At 45.0% G+C, this 24,831-nt stretch overlaps 1 protein-coding gene across 2 annotated transcripts in view; it reads left to right on the top strand.

Annotated features, from left to right (window-relative positions):
* Positions 1-1,010: 1,010 nt before the first annotated feature.
* The window catches only part of aco1 (aconitase 1, soluble), a 62,513-nt gene continuing 38,692 nt past the window's right edge, over positions 1,011-24,831 (top strand). The window contains exons 1-4 of one of the 2 annotated variants that reach the window (XM_078395124.1): positions 1,011-1,168; positions 8,336-8,440; positions 10,834-11,002; positions 12,752-12,889. In XM_078395124.1, the coding sequence (XP_078251250.1) occupies positions 8,344-8,440; positions 10,834-11,002; positions 12,752-12,889 (404 nt within the window). In that variant the 5' untranslated portion in view covers positions 1,011-1,168; positions 8,336-8,343. Of the gene's footprint in view, positions 1,169-1,247; positions 1,270-8,335; positions 8,441-10,833; positions 11,003-12,751; positions 12,890-24,831 lie in introns of those variants that run through there. The other variant, XM_078395125.1, reaches the window with a different exon arrangement.

Here is a 24,831-nt window from a genome sequence, read left to right as displayed (position 1 = left end):
AGAGTTAGTTAGAGCTCTTAATGATAGCGGAGTCAGGGGGTATGGGGAGAAGGCAGGAACAGGGAACTGATTGTGAATGGTCCGCCATGATCACATTGAATGGCAGTGCTGGCTTGAAGGGCCGAATGGCCTACTCCTGCACCTATTGTCTGTTGTCTATTGTCTCGTTAAAGTGCACTTCAAAATCTTTAACATTAAACTTAAATTTAACATTGAAAAAGAGACTGTTGTGTGAAAACGACCACAAAATGTCGTATTATGTGGTTTTATGCAGTGCAATGCAAGACTTGGTATTTATGTTCTGCACAACACTTGACAATTGAACGGATGCTGGGACAGAAGACGGCCCCGCTTTGCTGATGTCCATGGTAAATGCTAAACTGCAGTACACGGCTTGCCCTCCAGACGGCGTTGTGTGGGAACAGCGCGGGTCAGACGTCGTGACCTCGCCTGCCGTGCAACCACCCTGTACACAAAAAAGAACTTGCCCCTCCAACTCATAAACTTTCCCCTGGTAGACACAAAACACAAAACCCTGGTCAGTCCGAATAAGGGTTTCGACCCGAAACGTCACCCATTCCTTCTCTCCAGAGATGCTGCCTGTCCCGCTGAGTTACTCCAGCATTTTGTGTCTACCTTCGATTTAAACCAGCATCTGCAGTTTTTTCCCCTAAACTTCCCCCTTATCAGATCAGCACTACTAAAACAGAATACCTGTTCAGTATCACGTTGCTGTTTGTGGACACATTGGCCACCGTGTTTGCAACTTTATGAAGTGAGTGCACTTCAAGGAGCCTTCATTGGCAGGAAACTGGCGCTGCAAGTGAAGTGACAGGAAGCTAGCTGAATGCAGCCCTCTCTGCAGCCACCGCGACGGGGAGATGCAACATTCGCACCTCCTGCTCCACGTGCTTGGCGGGCGTGGGCACGTTAACCGGCCGCGTTACGCGGTGACGTCGAACGATATGCAAGTCCTTTGCCTCTCGTTCGACGTCACCGCGTAACGCGGCCGGTCAACTGATCCGCGGTTGGTGCATGCGCGGAGGTGCGCTGTCGTGCGGGCGGCCGTTGGTCCCGGGAAGGAGGCGAAGAGGAGGAGGATCCGCGACCTGAAGCCTCGACCCACAGCACAGCCACAGGGAGCCGGCGGCCCCCAGCTTCGCGGCAGGTAACGGGAGCCACGGCTGGCGCTGACTCTGACGGCCAGTGGGGTATATTGCCTTCGTCCTGCACCGCCGTCCACCACGGACTCCGTGCACTGATATCAATGTATGAGAGTGTAAGAAAGTAACTGCAGATGCTGGTACAAATCGAAGGTATTTATTCACAAAATGCTGGAGTAACTCAGCAGGTCAGGCAGCAACTCAGGAAAGAAGGAATGGGTGACGTTTCGGGTCGAGATCCTTCTTCGTCACCCATTCCTTCTCTCCTGAGATGCTGCCTGACTGACCTGCTGAGTTACTCCAGCACTTTGTCAATGTACGAGAGGGCATGTGCGGGAAGCAACTGCAGATGCTGGTTTAAACCGCAGATAGGCACAAACTGCTGGTGTAACGCAGCGGGTCAGGCAGCATCTCTGCCTGGAGAGAAGGAATGGGTGAAGGTTCGGGTCGATACCCTTCTTCAGACGGGAAGGTCCCCCGGATACTGACTGACACCGGTACAGGGGCAAAGTGCAGGAAAAATGCAGTGGCTGGAGTGCATGGATGGTGAAAGCACGGGAGTCAGTGACACCAATGTTGGGGACGATCCAGAATCCAGTGCAATGACAGTCATGTTGTGGAGGGGGGAGCGGCTGGGTTCAGTGTCCAGTGAATCTAACAAAAGGCGAACAGACAACTAGCTGTGCAATGATTCCAGTGTAGGTTTTGATACTCTGACAGCAATGCAGTGCCGCAGCAGACTGTGTAGTGACGAATAGTGAGGGTGTGTGCAGGGTTCTGTGCATTAATACTAATGCAATTAGTGTAAGTTGTAGAATCCTATGTAATGGCTGAAGTGTGGGAAAGGCTGCGGGGTCCTGTACGATGCAGGAGAACGGTGCAGGTCCTTGTATGTTTCTTTTTTTTCCTAATCAGATGTACAGCACTTTGGTCAACGTGGGTTGTTTTTAAATGTGCTATACAAATAAAATTGACTTGACTTGACTTTAAAATGGCGTCAATCATGGAGCAAGGTGTAGTTTCCAGTGGGAAGAAGATGCGAGTCCAGTTCAATGATGGTAGTGTATTTGGAACTGTATTTTTCTGGTGCCGGGAAAAGCTGCATCGACAGTGGGGTGATGCCTATTCAGAAAGAAGCATTGATGTTGTTGAATGACACCAAAGCAGATAGGTAGTGCACACTCCTTCTACACCCAACCGTATTGTGAAATTAGAAACCACTGTAATGTGAAGCATGCTGGAGGAAGGTGAATGATCCTGTATGATGTCAATTGTATGATTCATTAAAATGGTAGTAGATTGAATATTGTATGTAATGATAGCAATGCAGGATAGGAGGAATGAAGTCTGAATCAGAGCCTGAAGAAGGGTCTTGACCCAAAACATCACCCATTCCTTCTCTCCAGAGATGTTGCCTGAGTTTGCATTTTGTGTCTACCTGCAATGCAGGACAGTGTACTGAAAAGCTTATGTTTATGATTCATTGGAAGACTTTTGGGTTTTCTCCGAGATCTTCGGTTTCCTCCCACACTCCAAAGACGTACAGGTATGTAGGTTAATTGGCTGGGTGAATGTAAAAATTGTCCCTAGTGGGTGTAGGATAATGTTAATGTACGGGGATCGCTGGGCGGCACGGACTGGAGGGCCGAAAAGGCCTGTTTCCGGCTGTATATATATGATATGATATGAATGCACGGAAAGGGTACAGAACCTTGTACAATGATAGTCACAAAGGTAGAAGCTGCATGGGCCAACATTGTAAGAGGGAGGTGCATTATTATGTACAGTGGTAGCAGTGCATTTAGGGCTGGGATCAAAGAACAGTTATTTTTTTCAAAACCTTGCAGATGTTGAAACTGAAATAAAGCAGAAAATTCTGGGAGAACTCTGTCAGCATTTGTGCAAAGACCAAAATATTGCTGAAAGTTAGCAAGCTGAGGGAAATGTTGTTGTTGTTCGTCCTTCGGGTTCGAAGATGACCATGACTTCACTTTCAATCTTATTATTTCGACCGCTGATTGGGAACCCCGTATGCTGGCTGAGGTTGAAGTCATGACTTGCGCGTGACTTGGATTTGAGTGAGGGGGAGTTGCGCAGATCGTCGGCCTCACTCTCTCGTCCTGGCCTATTGGGTTCCAACAGCAAGACATAGTCGAGACGGCTGGGGACAGGTCAGGATGCAGTGGATGGTCAGAAGTGTCCTACGTATTTCACTCTGCCCTGTTTGCGCTCCACGACGCTTTGCTGGGATCGTCTTTCTGCCCGTTGAACATTCTGGTGGTTTCCTCCGCGCAATCCGCCGAACCCAGGCTTCACATGCTAGGTAGACAAGCCTTAAAGCTGCTGGAACCAATGACTTGCCGACTGCACTTGTGGCATGCACACAAGACAGTGGAGACATCGTGGAGGTAGGGTTAGTTCTGCGGCTGATCCCACGACTTGGGGGGGCGGTTCTCTCCGGGCGATATTCCGTAGCCCGCCAGGTGGGGAGCGTCGGCTGCTGCTGCTCCTCCGGCCCCGGTTTCGGGCTCCAGGCCGCCGGCTCAAGTCTCCCCGGGGCGCCCGCGAGGCTTCTGTCCCGGCCCGGGAGACCCGGCCTCCAGTCGCCTCCAACCCGACCGTGCTGCCCCCGGGAGGCAGGGTCGTCCTGCCCTGGCCCTGCCCGCCCACGTTGTACGAGGGGTGGCGTCCGTGGCAGCGCGGCGGGGCGAGGGAAATGTAGAGGTTGTATGAAAACAGAGTGTTTAGGGGTGGGTATTAGATTTAATGTGGTTATGCAAACTAGTTACATAGAAAATCAAACCTGTCTGTGGTTAAAAACCTGGCTAGGCGCATTCCACATGCTCATTTGATTCTTTCACAGATATATTGGTTCACACATTCAGTTTCTGTCAGTTTGTTTAAATTTCTCAGTGTACACAAACCATTTTGTTTGGAATTTCTTCGTTGAAGCGCACTGATCCTCTAGGAAATCGATCGAAATGAAACACAGTGCACCAGCAACTCAGCTGGTCAAGTAGCATCTCTGGAGAACATGGATAGGTGACATTTCAGGTCGGGGCCCTTCTTCAGACTCTATCCAAGACATGGTCAGCCATGACTGAGGGGGCCTAAGAAGATCCAAGACAAAAATTTAATTATGTCCAATTCATCATATTTTCCATCTCGTACCCACATAGGTACCCAAAATGGAGACTCACCACTGCAAATTTCTCAAGGAGTAAGACCTGGACAGTGTCCAAGTGTAGCTGATAATTGGCAAGTAACATTTCTTGGAAGAGTAGAATGTGCGACAGATAAGGAGGCTGTGGTGGGTCTATTTGGATTTCCTGAGGCCTTTGATAAAATGCCGCATCAAAGGCTATTTTGAAGAAGTAAAAGGCTTGTGGTGCTGATAGTAACCACGCCTCCTTGTGATTAATGATATTACTGGCACCGAATCTTCCACATCAGTACCCTGGGTGTGGTTATCATGGACCTTAACTTTAAACAGTTTAATTAGATAAAAGCAGTATTTAGCAGAGTAGATCTGACCCTGAATATTCCTTCATGAGTGACTTACCTCTTTATTCAATAGTGTCTTCCTGCCACACACAGGCTCAAGGCAGGATTGAATACTCTTCAGTTAACTCGATGAACATGAGTTCCCAGCATACATTAAAAAAGCAGTCCACATGATGGGTTATCAACCTCCTGAACTTCCTCCACCACAGCCACATGTAGCAGCACTGCATATCATCTCTTGAGAGTGTGCCATTGCTCAGCAAGGCTACTTTAACAGAAGTTTAGTTTATTATTATTGTCATGTTCACCATGGTACAGTGAAAAGCTATTTTTTGTTGCGTGCAATCCAGTCAGCGGAAAGGCTATACATGATTACATCAAACTTTTCACAGTGTACAGACACTTTAGAGCAAGATAAGGACCAGTAAACTAATATTAAAGATAGTCCGAGGGTCTACAAAGAGGTAGATGGTAGGTCAGGACTGCTCTCTAGTGGTGATAGGATGGTTCAGTTGCCTGATGACAACTGGGAAGAAACTGTCCCTGAATGTGGAGAAATGTGTTTTCACACTTCTGTACCTCTTGCTTGAAGGGAGAAGAGGGTGAGACTCGTGCTTGATTATGTTGGTGGCTTTGCCAATGCAGTGTGAAGTGTAGATGGAGTCAATGGAAGGGACCTTGGTTTGTCTGATTGCCTGGCCACCATTCACAATTCTCAACTGCAGCTGTAGAAGTTGGTGAGAGTTGTTGGGGACCTGGTGAACTTCCAAAGCTGAAGGAAGTAGAGGAGTTGGTGTGTTTTCTTGGCCATTGCTTTGATGTGGCTAGGACAAGTTGCTGGTGATATTTATTCCTAGGAACTTGAAGCTTTCAACCATTTATAATTTGGTACTGTCAATGTATACTGAGGTATACTGACTGTTGAGTTAATATCTTGGAATTGGTTACTTTTTTCCCGGTATAACTTTTTTTGGTGTAACTTCATATGAACTGCAGCATTTACGATTGTCAATCACCACCACTCTCATGAGTGCATTTAAAGAATGGACTTTACTACCAACACCCAGATCTCCTGAATGAAGAACATTCCCATCCATAAATGATTTTTTAAAAAGTGGTTATTAATTTTATTGTGGTAAATTCTGCTTGCATATTAGTTGCTGTGTTTACTAAGCAAATTTGATTGCCCTTCAGGAGTATGGCATTGATTGTGAAGTGTTTTAGGATAGACTTTAAGCATGTGATACGTTTCATTGTCAACATGAATCATTTCATGAGTAAATCAGGAAATGTAGACAAAATTTGTGAAACTTTGTTTGAAATATGTGTTTTGACTGGCCTTTGAAAACCATCAGCACGACCTTGCAGATTTCATGGCATCAGTTTGAAGAATATTTTTCTATCAGTATTGCACATGTTTATAAATGGAGTTGTGTGATGCTTTGCACAGTATCCATTATTTAAATTCTGAAGTGATTTTAGATATTGCTTTGTTCTTGGATATTCTTTTTACCTGTTTCCTATGGGGGGGAATAGAAATTGGTATGGATTGTAAAAATAATATCAGTTTTAATTGGTTATGAAATGTCACTTTGGAAGTGAAAGGGAAGTAGTAATCAATATTTATTTAGGCCTTTCCCAATTTTATTCCATCCTCCACTTCTCCTTGGAAACTAGAAACCTTTATTCACAGCTTTTGAAAAATCTCTGGCCCTCAATAACTAACAGTACAGTAATGAATTTCTCATTGGGTTAATTCCACCATCCATGATGCAACTTTTACCAGTTCTCCAGATTCAACGAGCTCAAAGAATTAAGGCTAAGATGAAATCAAATGGTTATTGTACATAAGCAAAGAAACAGAGGTTTTGCAAATCAATTAATTAACTTTGTGAATGAGAGTTATTTCACAGGTCATTATGCCATAATGTTCCTGACATAAACCACTGTTATAATGTTATACAATAATTACCTGATCTTATTTTAAAGCTATGTTCATGATGTTTGAGCTGGCATTGTATATTTATATTCAGTGAGTGAAATAAATGACATTTTAGTTCAAAGGACAATATTGTTAATAATTACTTAAAACTGCTCAGGAGAAACTTTGAATGTAGCAAAATATTTGTAATGTTCTTTGTGTTCTGGCTTGTGTGGCACACCAGAAATGTTTTTATCTGATTTGAGGATGTTTTAAGTTTCATTTGAAATGTTGCATTTGATACTGTTGTGCAGGATAAATTAAATGATTTATTAGCCTTTATTGCAAAGAGGTTGGAGTTTGGAAGTAGTGAAGTTTTGTTATAGTTCTCCGTCTCAACCCCAGAGGTTGTACAGGCTAGGTTCTTAGTATGTAAGGTGGAGATAGGGTAATTGAGGGCTGTGGCAAACTGACACAGAGGAGAGCTGAGGTCTGAGACAGGTCAGCTTGATCACATTGAACTATGGGGCAGGCATGTGGGCAAGATTGCCCACTCCTCCTATTTCATTGTGCACAGAGATTCTCCTTTGTTTTATTAAGTGTCAGACAACATCTCATCAAATAATCACAAACGGATAATTTCTACTAGTGGACTATCTAGGAAGGAGAAATATCTTCTTTGTTTCTAACAAAAACATGATAAGGAAGACCTATATTTATTTTGCATCTTTTGTGATCTGTCACAGCAGAGAACAAAAAGTACTTTTGATGGCATTGTATAATGGGAAGCAGCAAGTTTGCAGAAAGATATAAGCTAACCGTCCTGTTGCAAGAGCCTGTTAGCAAAAAGTACAATAGGAATCACTCAGTCCTTATCACATGGTCTGAATTTTTTCATTGCTCCCTAACGATTCAGTGGGAGGGGATTGTTTCAAACTTGTCAGTAAATGGAATTGCGTTAGACACACCAACCAATCTGTTGCATTTTCTACTCTAATGAATTAGGTATTTAATAATAGTCAACTGAGTAAGGATAATTCTCTACAAGTAGGGCAAATGCAATTTTTCTTTTGCTCTATTTTGTTTTGAGATTTTGGTATTTCTGGCAAAGTTGGCGTTTGGGTATTTCTGGCAAAGTTGGAATCAAACCATCTGAAATAATTCTTGCGAACAATCTGCTGAGCCACCAGTTTGAACCGCTAGTTCTTCGGGTGAAGGTACTTATACAATTGGTGAGAGAATCCCAGGATTTGTACCCTGTAATAATGAGAGAATGGTGATACATTTCCAAGTCCCAGTGCAAAGGAGAGTCATATTGTGCCATTTACCACAGGATGATGCATTAATGAGACTTTAGTAAGGGATTTGGACATGGGTTATAAGGTTTACTTTGAGGTCATTTATTTACAGTATTTTCAATATGACTGCCTTGGTGCCATATTTTGCATATTGTGCCCAACTTATGCCTTGTAATAGGTGTACTAATACCATGTTTTGCCTGCCACATTTTAAATTACAAATTTCTAGTCTAAAAATGCAAGCAGTATAATAATTGTTGGAATTGTTTTGGCTTTATAGTGGTACTTAATAAACTGTGTGATATTTTCTTGGTTACGGTACATGTTCATATTTGGGAACTAAAGTGACTTGTGACTTATATTTTAACAACTATTGTGGTAGTGTTTGTTTTGCTGGAGCAATAATATCTAAATTTATACAGGTGATCTATTTTATCCATTGTGTGCAGGTGCTATAATGAATAACCCATATGGACAGCTCTTGGAGCCCCTTGATCCTAATTGTAAGGAAAAGAAGTTCTACAATCTGCTCAAATTGAGAGATGACAGATATGGTAAGCAAAACTCATTTTTCCTTCTATGACACTGCCACAAGTTTATCCTTGAATAAATCATAACTTAATTTTAGTTTGATGAAACCAGCAATAACTTGTTTGTCATTGAGTGTGTGAAATTTAGGAAATAGAAGTGCAAAGACTGGGTAAAATAAGCTGTGATTCACTTGAACTTTAATGTCGATATCCAGTAGCTAATGAAACCTTTGCACATGGTGCAACCTGCAGAGATTTCTTCTCACAATTTTAGCACAAGTAAATTAATAACCACAGTGAAGGGAATATCGTACCATGAACCTTTATAGAATACTTTACCCCACATATAGTCTTCTGATTTTAACTTCACCACTTTGCCCTTAGTTTTGAAAACTTTTTCCCACATGCTTTGCCTCCCTTTCATTTCTCCTTTAAAATGCTCCTGAAAAGCTATAACTTCCACAACCCTGTAGGGTATTGCATTTTTTTTTCATGTGATAAAATTGCCATTAAGTGCATGTGGTGTCAGGTGTTATGGGGCAAAGGCAGGAGAATGGGGTTGAGAGGAAAAGATAGATCAGTCATGATTGAATGGCGGAGAAGACTTGATGGGTTGAATGGCCTAATTCTGCTCCTTGAACTTATGAACTTATTAAGTGCATTGGAACCTTTCAGTACATAAGAGATAGTAAACACATGGAAGGTGCTGTTGCCTCAGCTAGAATTATTTTTCATCATGCTTTCTTCTGTGCTAAAGTCGAGTCATTTCAGCTTTCTCCCTATTAATTAGTTCCTTTAGCAACTAAAGATGGGTATTATGCTAATATCATCTCAGTTAATTCAGGATTCAGGATATCTTTATTTGTCATCCAAAAAACAAGTCTTTTGGACGAGATTTCGCCTCCCACAGTCCAACAATAAGAGCAATAAAATAAGCAAATTACACAACCCCAACCAACACAAAACACAAAAAAAAAGAAACATCCATCACAGTGAGTCTCCTCCAGTCCCCTCCTCACTGTGATGGAAGGCCAGAATGAATTTTCTCTTCCCCTGCCGTCTCCTCCTGCGGTCAGGCTGTTGAACTTGCCACGTTCCAGGCCGCGCCGGAAGGTGAAAGGTACGCAGCGGGCCGACCCAAGCCCCGCGATCCGGTGCGGGCGAAGACGCCGCCGCTGCTGCTGCACGTCGGGGCGGTCGTGGCTCCCGATATTGAAGCCCCTGCCGAGCAGAGAAAAATCCCACGGCCTATTTCAGGATGGCAATTATTGGAAATTGGAAACGTTGATTGTGTCAAATGTTTAAATAGCAAGCCAGAGTGCTCATATTTACAAGCTGTAAAAGCTGAATATTGTTGAGGTGATACCAGAACAAGCGTGGCCTCTGATTATGCTTTCTAGAAAATGCAGAAATGTCATAAACTGAAAAACAGTGATGGGAGGAGGTTGGTGTAGTAAATAAATGTCATTATTTCTAATCATTTATAATTTCTGAATCTATGCTTTATATAGGATATCTGCATTCACAAACTACCCATTCCAAAGAATTACTAATATTGCAGAAATATCATCCTGAATCACTATTTCTTTAAAGCTGTGGGCTAATCACATCTTTTAAAAAAGTAGCTGTTCCTTTACTAGTATTGCTAAGAGACCTTTTTTCTGCAATCCCCAGCTTCCTGTCTTAACATATCCTTGTACATTGTTAATACTGCTCTCGTGTTATAATGTACATTGGCAAGGATCTTTGCAATATTTCAGGAATTGGAGTATATGTTGCACAGTGGCACCAACAAATAGGTTGGGAAGACTCTTAAAATATTGACGTTAATTTCTCTGTATTCAAAATAACTTTTGTTAATTGAGAGAGCATTGTTCCCCAGTCTCGCTCTTTAAATAAATCTTCCACATCAAAAGTTAGCAACTTTCCACACTGCAGATTAACTCATCCCATGCACTGATGGAATGTGCATTTTTACATATTTGGTTTTGTACAGGGTTAAGTTTTCAGTGGGTGAAAATATTTCTGATTTGGTAAACAGAGGATAGTTTTTTACAAGCCACTTTTTCTACTGTTTGGTTTGCATGCTTTTTGTTTGTTTCCATGGATTTTAGTGTTTGGGGATAGTTGCAATATTGCACTGCTACTGGCTGGTTGCCCAGGCTTTGGCAAACTCCAGCTGCAATTTGGACATTGAGCAATTAAAGTATTCCTGTTTTTTAAAAATACTTTACATTATTGTGCCTTTCAAGAGAGGCACAATAAAAACAAAAAATCATTGTTTTTTCTTTTTGCTCACCAGCCATTTATGTTGTTAACAGTTTTACTATCTTGCTGCCAGTCCATAGCTGCTAATGTGATTTGTGTACTGTGACATTTACTATTTAAAAATAACTTTTCCTCCTTTCCCTCAATAGCACAGTTGCCATTCTCTATCCGTGTACTTCTGGAAGCAGCAATCAGAAACTGTGACAGTTTTCTTGTGAAAAAAGAAGATGTTGAAAACATATTGAACTGGAAGGTGACTCAGCACCAAAATGTTGAGGTGCCTTTTAAGCCTGCTCGTGTCATCTTGCAAGATTTCACGTAAGGGTAACTTGAATGTAAAATGCTGAAACCGTCTTTTGTTAATAAAAAAAATCTGAGCATGGTAATCCAATCAGAGTTCTATAGGGATAATTCCCATTTTGTACTTGGAAAGAAACTTAATGACTAGTTGATTTTTTTCATCCAATAATGGTGGGCTTTGAGGGTAGTATTTCATTCTCTGACCATTCAACCTCTTCCATCGGAATTCTCTTTTGAATGTAAGAAGGCTTTGACCATGAATTCACATTCATTGACATAAGTGATTTAACCTTCATCTTAGTCAAAGTCGAGTACTGGACATTACTTGTCTATTAAGATTACCACAAAACTAGTTTCCATTTATGGGTAAATTTAAATAAAATGTGAAGTTAAAAAAAGCTAATTTATGCTACCAGGATTGATGGTACGTTATCGTGTGTGGTTAGTACATTCTATTTCTCTAATTGCTATTCGGCTTGAATCTGTGCAAGATACAAAACAAGAGCATTCCAACTCATCACAGCCATGTTGGGCAAAGGCATTTTATCTTCTCATCCATGCCCAATGGATTACATATCAAGGAGAAACTAGGTTGTTTGAAGGATAGCTGAGATCGGCATAAAGATTAATCCAAATAGGAGACCTCTTGAAATCTACAGCTTGGTTGGACAACCTTGATGGTTGAGAAATTTGGTATCACTAAATTAATTGAAATCTGGAATTTGGGTGCGCTCATCACAGGGTGCAAGTCATGCAAGCTCCCCCACAAGGTTGATCGGGTGAATGGTGGTCAGAAGAAAGTATTTGATGGAGAGGAAAGGAAACTTGGCTTGATCCCTGGGACAAGCTAGAGGCTTGTAGCAATCGATGTTGCCAAGCAGAGGAGGTTGTGCAATTGGCCAAAAGCTATGAATCTGAAAGGTAAGCTGGGAAAAGAAAGAGGAATAAAAAAAATGAATAAAACCAGAAAGATGAGGATAGAAAATGTTTTAGAAGAATGAGAAGGGACAGAATGAGAATGAGAAATTTAAGATCCTAATGGAACATAACAGGGTTGATGTTGATATGTTTCCATTGGTGGGAGAATCTCAAACAAGGGAACCATAATTATAAGATATGGGGTCAGTCATTTAAAACTGGGGTACATGAGAATTTCTTCTCACAGAGGGTGGTAAATCATTGGGATTCTGTAGGGTTGTGGCGGCCAAGGCACTATTTATGGCACTATTTATTTAGTATTTAAAGTATTAAATATTAAGTATTTAGAAGTAGATTTTTTAAAAAAAGATTGAAGGCTGAGTGAGACTGCTACAGAAAGAGTTTGGCCTTATGATTGCTCAGCCTTTATCATATTGAAAGGCTGGACAGATAGCTGCTCACAAATCTGTTTTGTTGTGATATCCATTTTAAGTAAGATCAAAGCCTGGTGCTCTAATTCCAAAACTACCTGGGCACGGTGATCTGGAAGTTTGAAGATGCTTGAGTCCATTGCATGCACATAAATGTTTGCTGTTGAGGCCGAGTTAATTCCTCATTATGGATTAATTTTGGGCAAGGATCCCAAAGGCAAAAGCAGTTCTCTGTCCATCTTGTACAACTCCTGTAATATTATTGCTGGGAATGTTTTTCAGGCCCAAAACCTTTGACTTTGAATCTTTGGACATTTGATTTCCATCTGCTTTGAAGAGAGAAAAGCTTGGTTACGCCCCTATAACTTCAAAACTAAAGAATTTCTATGAAAATAATCATGCCTATGTTTGTCCACAGTGGTGTGCCTGCAGTGGTAGACTTTGCTGCCATGCGAGACGCTGTGAAAAAGCTAGGAGGTGATCCAGAGAATATCAACCCAATCTGTCCAGCGGACTTGGTAATCGACCATTCCATCCAAGTAGATTTTAACAGATGGTAAGTTACAATGATAAAATCATTTGTAGCTCTTGTTTCAGAGCTTGTAAGCTTTTTAAAATACTTTATCAATTTGTTTTCTAAAAAGTAGTGGTAACAAAGCTTTATTAACCTTTCATTACTTGTTGGTCTCCTATTGAATTGTAATTAAATTTGCATTTAAAAATTATCTTTGGTAAAAACCAATTCCAATATCAGTACTTGTGCTTCCATATGATTGATTATACTATGCTGCTGGAATAATTACAGTAAATCTATTTAATATCTACTTGGTATTTTTGATAATCAACAAATAGATGTAGTCTTATAAAGAGCATGTAGGTGAGACAGTAAAATATATTTTGAAAACTGCTTGACAACATAGAAAGCAAGGATAATATTTAACATTACATTAATATCTACATTGAAAGATGTTGCTAAGATCTGTGACTGAATTATGGTGGCTGAAAATTAAAGGTGACAGCCATATATTCTGAAACTTTATAGAGAGGAGCTAGTGGATGTTCTGAGACTGGGCACAATTTCATAGTAGCAGACTCCTCTAATATGGCATGAGACTACAATAAATCCCTCGCTATAACGGACAGGACCACACAGTGGGAGATGGTGTCCGTTATTATCGATTGTCCACTATAACTGAATAAGGGAGTTAATATGTACAGTACCAAGAGAAAAACAGCCAATAAACATACACTACACAATAAACAGTAAAGGACACAAAACACACAATACCTTGGGACAGCACAGTGGTGCTGCAGTAGTTCTATCATTTCTTCCACGTTGCAAACACAAAGACATTGTGGAAGTGTGGGTTTCCCCCGGGTGCTGATTCCTCCCCCCCCCCCCCCCAATGCAAAGACGTGCAAGCCTAGTTTTATCCTACGCACTGTGTATTGCCCCTAGTGTGTGGGATAAAACTAGTGTATGGGAGGTCGCTAATAGAACTACTGCTGTAGTTCTATCTTACACACTGTAAATTGTCCCTAGGGTATAGGATAGAACTGATATAGGAGATAATTGCTGGTCGGCGTGAACTCAGTATTTCCATGCTGTATCTCTAAACTAAACTAAGGTGAAATGGTTGAAACATCAATGTACAGCAACTGTATCTCAACAACTAAACTAAACCAAGAATCACTCCATCTGAAACAATGAACTGGGTCTAAAACAGATTTGATCTGCAATAACCAAAATCCGTTCTGAAGAGGTCTATTACTGCGAGGGTTTACTGTACATAAACTCATCTTGCCATATTCACAGGGTATTTTGAAGAGGAATGAGTTGACCAACTTTGGACAGGAAGTCTCACCAGTTGCAAGGCTTGTAATGGATAGACAGAAGTGCAGTTGTTTGAGCGCTTGTCAGGTTCCTGGCTGAAATACTATTATTTTTATTGGAAAGTTTTTAAAATGAGGCAAAATTTCAAGATGAGAGGTTCGCATTTGGGAATGAGGTGGAAAATGTCCTCACTTGAAAATCAGTATGAAGAAGGGTCTCGACCCGAAACATCACCCATTCCATCTCTCCTAGATGCTGTCTGACCTGCTGAGTTACTCCAGCATTTTGTGATACCCTCACTTGAAAATGATTATTTGAAGCCATATGCCAGAAGGCTGCAATGTTATGTATGTTTTGAACTAAAATTAGAAGGTTCTTAAATAAGGTATGTGCAGATAATTTGAGAAAATGACCTCGTGTACATGTTTGGCCATGCTCCTAATGAAAGATAGATAGGCTCAAGGCACTGAGACCTGCTATTATTCCTAGTACTTCATAATGTTACATAACAAGACAGCATGTTAATTCATATACAAAGTGCTGGAGTAGCTCAGCAGGTCAGGCAGGATCTAGGGAGAATATGGATAGGTGATGTTTCTGATACTGCTGGAGATTTAAAATGAAAGCTTGGTTAATCCTAATTCCGGTTAGGATGCAGTTTAACAATGTCAACTGTCCCCAATAAATTAACATTAACATTAAGTAATTATACAGCTACTTTTTAGCTGAATTATATTGTTGCTTAATACACACGTTAAATGCAGTTTTATGCAGATACTCACTTATTTGATTTTAGATGTAAAATCTAATTAATTATATAATTTTCCCACAAATGTTAAATTCCTAAGCAACAAAACTTATAGTACAACATCTTGCAACAAATACAAACCGTATAAAATTAATAGCATTAGTTTCTGCCTGAGTGGAACATTTTTACTTTAAATTCCTGAACCAGTCAATCAACGGGATTCTGAAGATTAGCAAACTACTTGCCTTGCTTATGACCCATGGAGATGCCTATTGTTTATGAACTTTTTTTGCTTGAGTTGTTATGTGAATCTTTAGGATTATTTGGTGGTGGTCTTCAGATAGTTGGTATTGCTTGTTACAAAGTATTGCAGCATGTTATTTCTTTAGTATAGATCAGTCATGTTTTTACTCTCTTCTAACCCTGTTCTGTTCTGTCTCTTCTGTTTTTCCCCCCTTTTTTTAAAGGCCACTTGTTTTGACTTCACATAAGCATGGATAGTTTCCTAAATCCATTAATTTATTTTTAGTGGTTTTAGTTTGGATTTGCACGACTTGTTTTGTTTTTAATTTAATATGGACTTGATCTATGCACTTTTTTTTCCAGATAGGCTTACTTTGATCTATGAAGCACAAATGGCTCCCTGGGGAAATGGGAAATAGGGAGCTGTGTATATTTTTTACAGCAAGCTGCGTATGGGCTAAATTGTATACTTAAACTCGTATTTACAAAAACAGAATTTTAATGAAAAGTTCTTTGATGTTTTCTATTTCCAACATTTTAAATTCATTTTAGTTTGCTCAAAATCTCAGGCAATGTATATCGTGCTACTTTGAGGACCTGCTGAAAGATCAAGTAGAAATTAAGTTGATTCTTTTGAAGCCTAGATTCTAATCTGAACTGATGCATGTTCATTTAAAAAATGATAAACGTCAACTAATGGGAAAAAGTCTTTTTGCGTTTGAATTATTATTACACTTTCCAAGGATGTTAAAAAAAAAATGCTATTAATACTGAAGGAAGCAATCGTAGTTCGGTGTTAGTTTCGCTAAATCTTCCTAGTGATAGAAATTTTAGAGGATCAAAAAATGATAAATGATAAGGGGCAGGGAAGGGGCAGTGTTGGACCTCCTGTTAGGAAATGAGATGGGTCAGGTGACGGAGGTATGTGTTGAGGAGCACTTTGGGTCTAGTGATCACAATGCCATTAGTTTCAATATCATTATGGAGAAGGTCAAATCTGGACCAAGGATTGAGATTTTGGATTGGAGAAAGGCTAATTTTGAGGAGATGAGAAAGGATTTAAAAGGAGTGAAATGGAAATTTTTGTTTTATGAAAAGGATATAATAGAGAAATGGAGGATATTTAAAGGTGAAATTTTGAGAGTAGAGTCTTTATGTCCCTGTTCGGTGGAAAGGAAAGAATAATAATTTGAAAGAGCCGTGGTTTTCCAGGGAAATTGGACACTTGGTTCGGAAAAAGAGGGAGATATACAATAAATATAAGCGGCAGGGAGTAAATGAGGCTCTTGAGGAATATAAAGAATGTAAAAGGAATCTTAAGAAGGAAATTAGAAAAGCGAAAAAAAGATATGAGGCTGCTTTGGCAAGTAATGTAAAAGTAAACCCCAAGGGGTTCTACAGATATGTCAATAGCAAAAGGATAGTGAGGGATAAAATTGGTCCATTAGAGAGTCAGAGTGGACAGCTATGTGCTGAGCCGGAAGAAATGGGGGAGATATTAAACAATTTCTTTTCTTCGGTATTTACCGAGGAGAAGGATATTGAATTATGTGTGGTAAGCGAAACAAGTAGAGTAGTGATGGAAATTAGGAGGATTAAAGAAGAGGAGGTACGGACACTTTTGAAAAATATAAAAGTGGATAAGTCTCCAGGTCCTGATAGGATATTCCCTAGGACATTGAGGGAAGTTAGTGCAGAAATAGCAGGGGCTAGGACGGAAATATTTCAAACGTCATTAGAAACGGGGATGGTGCCGGAAGATTGGCGCATTGCGCATGTTGTGCCTTTGTTTAAAAAAGGTTCTAAAAGTAAACCTAGCAATTATAGACCTATTAGTTTGACGTCTGTGGTGGGAAAATTAATGGAAAAGATACTTAGGGACAATATATATAATTATTTGGATAATCAAGGCCTGATTAGAAACAGTCAACATGGATTTGTGCCTGGAAGGTCATGTTTGACTAATCTTCTTGAATTTTTTGAAGAGGTTACCAGGGAAATTGATAAGGGCAAGGCTGTGGATGTTGTCTATATGGACTTCAGTAAGGCATTTGACAAGGTTCCACATGGAAGGTTGATTAAGAAGGTTAAATCGTTGGGTATTAATAGTGAGGTTGCAAGATGGATTCAACAATGGCTGAATGGGAGATACCAGAGGGTAACGGTTGACAATTGTATGTCAGGTTGGAGGCCAGTGTCTAGTGGAGTACCCCAAGGATCTGTGTTGGGTCCACTGTTGTTTGTCATTTACATTAATGATCTGGATGATGGTGTGGCAAATTGGATTAGTAAATATGCAGATGATACTAAGATAGGTGGAGTAGTTGATAGTGAGGTAGATTTTCAAAGTCTACAGAGAGACTTGGGCCTTTTGGAAGGGTGGGCTGAAAGATGGCAGATGGAGTTTAATGCTGATAAGTGTGAGGTGCTGCATTTTGGTAGGACAAATCAAAATAGGACGTACAGGGTAAATGGTAGGGAATTGAGGAATGCAGTGGAACAGAGGGATCTGGGAATAACTGTGCATTGTTCCCTGAAGGTGGAATCTCATGTGGATAGGGTGGTGAAGAAGGCGTTTGGTATGCTTGCCTTTATAAATCAGAGCATCGAGTATAGAAGTTGGGATGTAATGTTAAAATTGTACAGGGCATTGGTGAGGCCGAATCTGGAGTATGGTGTGCAGTTCTGGTCGCCAAATTATAGGAAGGATGTCGACAAAATGGAGAGGGTACAGAGGAGATTTACTAGAATGTTGCCTGGGTTTCAGCACTTAGGCTACAGAGAGAGGTTGAACAGGTTGGGTCTTTATTCTTTGGAGCGTAGAAGGTTGAGGGGGGACTTGATAGAGGTTTTTAAAATTTTAAGAGGGACGGACAGAGTTGACGTGGGTAGGCTTTTCCCTTTGAGAGTGGGGAAGATTCCAACAAGGGGACATAGCTTCAGAATTGAGGGACAAAGGTTTAGGGGTAACATGAGGGGGAACTTCTTTACTCAGAGGGTGGTGGCTGTATGGAATGAGCTTCCGGTGGAAGTGGTGGAGGCTGGCTCGATTTTATTATTTAAGAGTAAATTGGATAGGTATATGGATAGGAGGGGATTAGAGGGTTATGGTCTGAGTGCAGGTAGATGAGACTAGGTCAGGGAGAATGGTCGGCGTGGACTGGTAGGGCCGGACAGGCCTGTTTCCATGATGTAGTTGTTATATGGTTATATGGTTAAGATTGAGGCAAATCAGCAACATCCCACCCAGAACCGACTCAATTTTTATTCTCGCAATGGTCTTTCTTCTTATGGGGGGGGTGGGGGGGGGGGGGGAAGGAAATGGGCAAGGTTGGTAATGGAGCAAAAGTTGCTTTTGAACACTGGTATGTGATATGACCTTGCAGATCACTTTCTTGGTGTTTGTTTCAAGTGAACCCGTATTTCAAGGTTTGTAAGAACTTCCTTTCGTAAAACCAAAGTAATGCTTGAAATGTATTCATTTTAATGAGCATTGTTAATGTTGGAAGAATTCTATATTCACTCAAAGTGAAAATGACTTGAGAAACATTTGGTATCTTATGCAGTATATTTCCTGACATTGACTTATTTTGAGGTTTCACAAAATGTTGGAGTAACTCAGCAGGTCAGGCAGCAGGTCAGCCTGACCTGCTGAGTTACTCCAGCATTTTGTGATACCTTCCATTTGTACCAGCATCTGCAGTTATTGACTTATTTTGATGTATTTATTAAACTGTGCATTTATTCTGCATTACATTTTATGGTTTAATTGAAGATATTAACTTAAAAATTAGCAGGAGTACATGGCCCCTTGAGACTGCGCAACAAGATCAGGGCTTATCCTTTTGTAACCTCAACTCCAATTTCCCATCTACTTCCCGGTGACTTTCACATGATTCCACCATCAGTCACATCCTCCAATTTCCAATGGGTCTCTATGGCACCTTGGTTTGCTCATCCCTTCCTTTCCCCCCTCCAATTCTGCCTCCCCAGACACTTTTCCCTGTAACCTTTGGAGATGTAACATCTGTTCACACCTCTTCACTTGCCTCTATGCAAGGACCTAAATGGTTCTTCCAGGTGAGATGGGGGTTTACCTCCAAGTTTATCAATTGCATACGGTAATCTTGATACGGGCTCCTCTACATCTGTGAGACCAAAGCAGACTAGGCAAACACTGCCGATCGCCTGCACTCTGTCCGCTGTGAGTACAATTGCCAGTCATTTTAATTCTCCTTTCCATTCCTACACCAATCTGTTCTTGGCCTCCTCCACTGCCAGAGTGGCATTCAGACGAAAACAACACAATATCATGAATATTGAATTCTCCAATTTCAGCTATCCCGTACTTCCTCTATTCCTTTCTCCTTCTATCCACCCTGATCCCTTCTCATAACATCTTCTTCCCATCTTATCCACCAGCCCTGAATTGCCTTGTTTCTTTTCCCCCCCTTCCCCATACTCTCTTCTGACTAGAATCCCTCCGTCCCCATTGCCCACTCCTTCCTTCCCCTTGCTCTCGTATGTCAGCACTTGTCATCCAGTTCTGTTCTTCACCTTACTTCCCATCAGATTCCAGAGACAGTAGCTTTGTGTTCTCCACTCATCACCTCCCAGCCTCTGTTGCTACCTCCACCTTTCCCTCCCCTCCCTAACTGCTATGTGCCAGTCAACCTGCTGAGTTCTTCCAGCTGCTCTCCGTTTTTGCTTCAGATTTGAGCATTTACACACTCTTGTGCCTCTAATCTATGGAACATCTTTGAAATTTAACTCTCCTAACTCCAGTATAATTTTAATAAAACGGGACGAATACAATATGATGTAACTAAGTTGATAAGCCTGGTATTTTATTGCAAGTGGCGCATGTTGTAAAGCTGAGTAACATAGTCATTATTTTAATGACCCTGAGATTACAGTGGCACTCCATTTCTTGCTTTGCAGTGTAATCAATAAGAATATAAATATTGAAGATATTATTCAGTGAAGTAGAATATGTGCATTGTGGCGGCACCCGGGGGCTAGGCCACTCCCTTGGTCATTCCACTCGGCACTCGGTAGACGGGAGGGATTAGGTCACTTCCTGGGTCAGTCCCCTTGGGTCAGGTGGTCTGGGACTATAAAAGGTTTTGGGTGTGTCGACTCACGAGTTCTTGAGTGCGGTGTTTGGTGCACCAGGTAATAAAGTTATAAACTACTCACCTGGCGTCTGGCCTGATTACCGCGGTGACCGCACCCACTACACTGGTGACCCCGACTTTCCCTCGCAAGTCGCGATGGACCAGAACCCGCTACTACCCGACTCTTCCAGTCAGCCACCTCTGGACCCTGCCGCGGACCCTGCTGCCCGCGCCGCTATCCACGCCGTGTCGGTGTGGCTGCCTCCATTGTGGACCGAGGACCCCGACTTCTGGTTTGACCAGGCCGAGGCACAGTTCGCCCTGCGGGGCATAACTGCCGATGCCACTAAGTACTTTCACGTGGTCAGCGCCCTCGACCCGGCCACCGCGCGCCTGGTCCGACCCTTCCTCCGCAACCCCACGGCAACCGATAAGTACGTGGCCCTTAAAGCCTTCCTCCGTCAGCAGTTCGGCCTCTGCGAGGCCGAGCGGGCAACCCGGATCCTCCGAATGCCGGGCCTGGGTGACCGCCGCCCGTCGGTACTACTGGCCGACATGCAGGCACTGCTAGGCGACTACGAGCCCGGTTTCCTCTTTAAACATGTTTTCCTGATGCTGCTGCCGTCCGACCTCCGCCAGCAGCTCCTCCACGCCCCATTCCCCAACATGCAGGCGTTGGGCAGGCGCGCCGATGAGCTCATGATGGCCCATCACCTGGCCCTCGACGCGTTGGAAGTCCATCCGACGGCCGACGACTACCCGCAGGTAGGAGCCTCAATCGCCCGCATCACTACCGCTCCCCGACAGCCTTCCCGTCGGTATCCGGCTTCAGCAGCTCACCCAGCCGGCGGCGCGTCTTTTTCGCACGGCCCGCCTGCAGTTCCCCCACCCGCCACCGGAGGTCGCTGGTGGTCGGACCCGGGGGTCGCGCGCAGCCTGCCGGCAGTTCCTCCATACGCCACCGGAGGGCGCTGGTGGTCGGATCGGCCCGCACACCCGCCCGTTTTCACGGAAGCCAGCAGAGGGGGCTGGTGCTACTTCCATCGGCGGTGGGGCCCTTCGGCCCGTCAATGCCGGCAGCCCTGTTCATTCCCGGGAAACGCAGAGGCCGGCCGTCAGTGATTGCTTCGGCGGCCGGCCAGATTCATCGTGTGTTTGCGTGGGACCGCCGTTCCGGGGCCCGTTTACTCGTGGACACCGAGGCGGAGGTGAGCGTTGTTCCCCCTTCGCAGGCTGACATCCGCAGTGGTAACCGCGGTGCCCTCCTCGCCGCAGCCAACGGGACCACAATCCGATCATATGGTGTGCGCACGATCTCCCTCAACTTCGGGGCGAGCAGCTTCTCGTGGCCATTCGTGATCGCGGATGTGTCCCAGCCGCTGTTGGATGCGGATTTCCTACGGGCACATTCCCTGCTCGTGGACGTTAAGCGGCAGCGTTTAGTGCACTCTGTCACTCTGCAGCCCATTTTCCTCCGCTTGGGTGACCTGGTCGTGCGTCCTGATGGGCCCCTGTCGTCCGTGGACGCCGCGTTCTCACGAATTCTGGCCGAATTCCCCGATATTCTGGACCCGCAGTTCCACTCCGCCACCCCGAAGCATGGGGTGGTGCACCATATAACCACTACTGGCCCGCCCTTGTACGCCCGGGCACGGCGTCTTCCACCGGACAAGCTCCGTCTCGCTCGGGAGGAGTTCCGCCTTATGGAGTCACTGGGGATCGTGCGCCGTTCAGACAGCCCGTGGGCGTCCCCGCTCCATATGGTCCCCAAGGCAGACGGTGGTTGGCGTCCTTGCGGGGATTACCGCCGGCTTAACGCTGCCACAATCGCTGACAGGTATCCGGTCCCTCACATCCAGGATTTTAATGCCCACCTGGCTGGCGCCACGGTATTTTCCAAGGTCGACCTGGTGCGTGGCTATAACCAGATTCCAGTCCACCCCGACGACGTTCCCAAGACGGCAATCGTGACGCCATTTGGCCTATTCGAATTCCTCCGCATGCCGTTCGGACTCAAGAACGCTGCGCAAGCCTTTCAGCGGCTTATGGACTGCGTGTGCCGTGGCCTAGAATTCGTTTTCGTATACCTGGACGACATTTTGGTGGCGAGCCGCTCGAGACAGGAGCTTATTGCCCATCTCCGCCAGCTATGCCAACGCCTTAGCGATCATGGGCTGGCCATCAACATCACCAAATGCCGTTTTGGGGTGGCATCCATCGAATTCCTGGGCCACCACGTGACCCCGCACGGGGCGCTGCCGCTCCCGAACAAGGTGGACGCGGTGCGCCAGTTTCCACGCCCTACCACCGTGAAGGGCCTCCAGGAGTTCGTGGGAATGGTGGCCTTTTACCACCGATTTGTGCCGTCTGCAGCCCGGATCATGCGCCCGCTGTTCCACCTCATGGCGGGCAAGCGCAGGGAGGTCGAATGGACCGACGATGCGGTGGCGGCGTTCCAACACGCCAAGGAAGCCCTGGCTGCGGCCACGATGCTCGTGCATCCACGGGTTGATGCACCAACCAGCCTGACGGTCGACGCTTCGGAAGTAGTGGTTGGGGCGGTGCTCGAACAGCACACGGATGGGTGTTGGAAGCCTCTTGCTTTCTTCAGTAGGCACCTCAGCGGCGCACAGCGGAACTACAGTGCTTTTGACCGCGAGCTCCTTGCCCTTTACCTTGCGGTCCGCCACTTCCGCTATTTTCTCGAGGGGCGGACTTTCACCGCGTACACGGACCACAAGCCCCTCACCTTTGCTTTCGCCAAGGTGTCCGACCCGTGGTCAGCTCGCCAGCAGCGGCAGCTGGCTTACATCTCGGAATACACTACCTCCATCCGTTTCATCGGGGGTAAAGACAACCGGGTGGCCGACGCCTTGTCTCGACCCGCGGTCCACGCCGTCCTGCAAGTGGCTGATGGAATCGACTACTCAGCCCTGGCGGCGGCCCAGTTGTCCGATAATGAGATGTCCGCCTACCGTACCGCCGTTTCGGGCCTCAGGTTGGAGGACGTTCCCTGTGGCACTGGGGGTGCGACGCTGCTTTGCGATGTGTCCACCGGGCAGCCACGCCCAATCGTGCCTGTTGCCTGGCGACGCCGGGTGTTCGAGGTGCTCCACGGGCTGTCCCACCCTTCCATTCGGGCGACGACGACCCTCGTGGCTTCCCGTTTCGTTTGGCACGGGTTACGCAAGCAGGTTGGGCATTGGGCACGCACCTGCATCCCGTGCCAAACTGCAAAGGTACAGCGGCATGTGCGTGCGCCGCTCCAGGAGTTCCCCGTCCCTCGCCACCGTTTTGACCACATCCATGTGGACATCGTGGGGCCGCTGCCGCCTTCTCGGGGTTTCACCTACCTCCTGACAATGGTGGACCGTTTCACGCGGTGGCCGGAGGCAGTTCCACTGCCGGACACGTGTGCCTCTACTTGTGCCCGTGCCTTAGCGGCAAATTGGATTGCCAGATTTGGGGTTCCGCTCGATATTACGTCCGACAGGGGGGCACAAATCCCTCCGAGCTGTGGTCATCCATGGCCCAACTGCTGGGGGTTAACCTGCACCGCACCACAGCGTACCATCCGCAGGCGAACGGCCTGGTGGAGCGTTTCCACCGCCAGCTCAAGGCCGCTCTGAAGGCCCGGCTCGTTGGCCCGGACTGGGTTGACGCGTTGCCATGGGTTTTACTGGGTGTCCGCACCGCCCCCAAGGAGGACTTGGCCACCTCCTCGGCGGAATTGGTGTACGGGGCTCCATTGACGGTGCCCGGGGAGTTCGTTCCCTCCGCCCAGGGTCAGGCAGAACAGCCCTCGGCCGCCCTGCAACGCCTTCGGGAGACGGTGGGCTCGCTGGTGCCAGTGCCGACGTCTCGCCACGGTTCGGTGCTGTCACATGTCCCTTCCGCCCTGCAGGACTGTCCTTTTGTGTTCCTGCGACGGGATGCCCACCGGCCACCCCTTCAGCGGCCTTATGAGGGACCGTTCAAAGTGCTTGAGCGGGGCTCTGCCACCTTCGTGTTGGACATGGGGGGTCGTCTTGAGACGGTCTCTCTTTCACGGTTGAAGCCGGCGCATGTGGACATTAACCAGCCGGTTCTACTGGGGCAGCCTCGCCCTCGGGGTCGTCCCGCGGATGGTACCCTTACCCCCGGAGTTCCCGCGGGTGCCTTCCCCTGGCGGGGTGGTTCTGCTTCCAGCGCCCGCCGTGGCGCGCACATGGGCTGGCCGTTTTGTCCGTCCCCCTGTCCGTTTCGTGCCTTCGGTTCTTGGGGGGGGGGGTCCTGTGGCGGCACCCGGGGGCTAGGCCACTCCCTTGGTCATTCCACTCGGCACTCAGTGGACGGGAGGGATTAGGTCACTTCCTGGGTCAGTCCCCTTGGGTCAGGTGGTCTGGGACTATAAAAGGTTTTGGGTGTGTCGACTCACGAGTTCTTGAGTGCGGTGTTTGGTGCACCAGGTAATAAAGTTATTAACTACTCACCTGGCGTCTGGCCTGATTACCGCGGTGACCGCACCCACTACAGCATATAGATTAGCAATCTGAATTGAATAATTCCTTAATGCT

The sequence above is a fragment of the Rhinoraja longicauda genome, chromosome 3 (assembly GCF_053455715.1).
Source record: "Rhinoraja longicauda isolate Sanriku21f chromosome 3, sRhiLon1.1, whole genome shotgun sequence".
Taxonomy (NCBI): Eukaryota; Metazoa; Chordata; class Chondrichthyes; order Rajiformes; family Arhynchobatidae; genus Rhinoraja; species Rhinoraja longicauda.
This window is presented reverse-complemented; position numbering and strand designations above follow the sequence as displayed.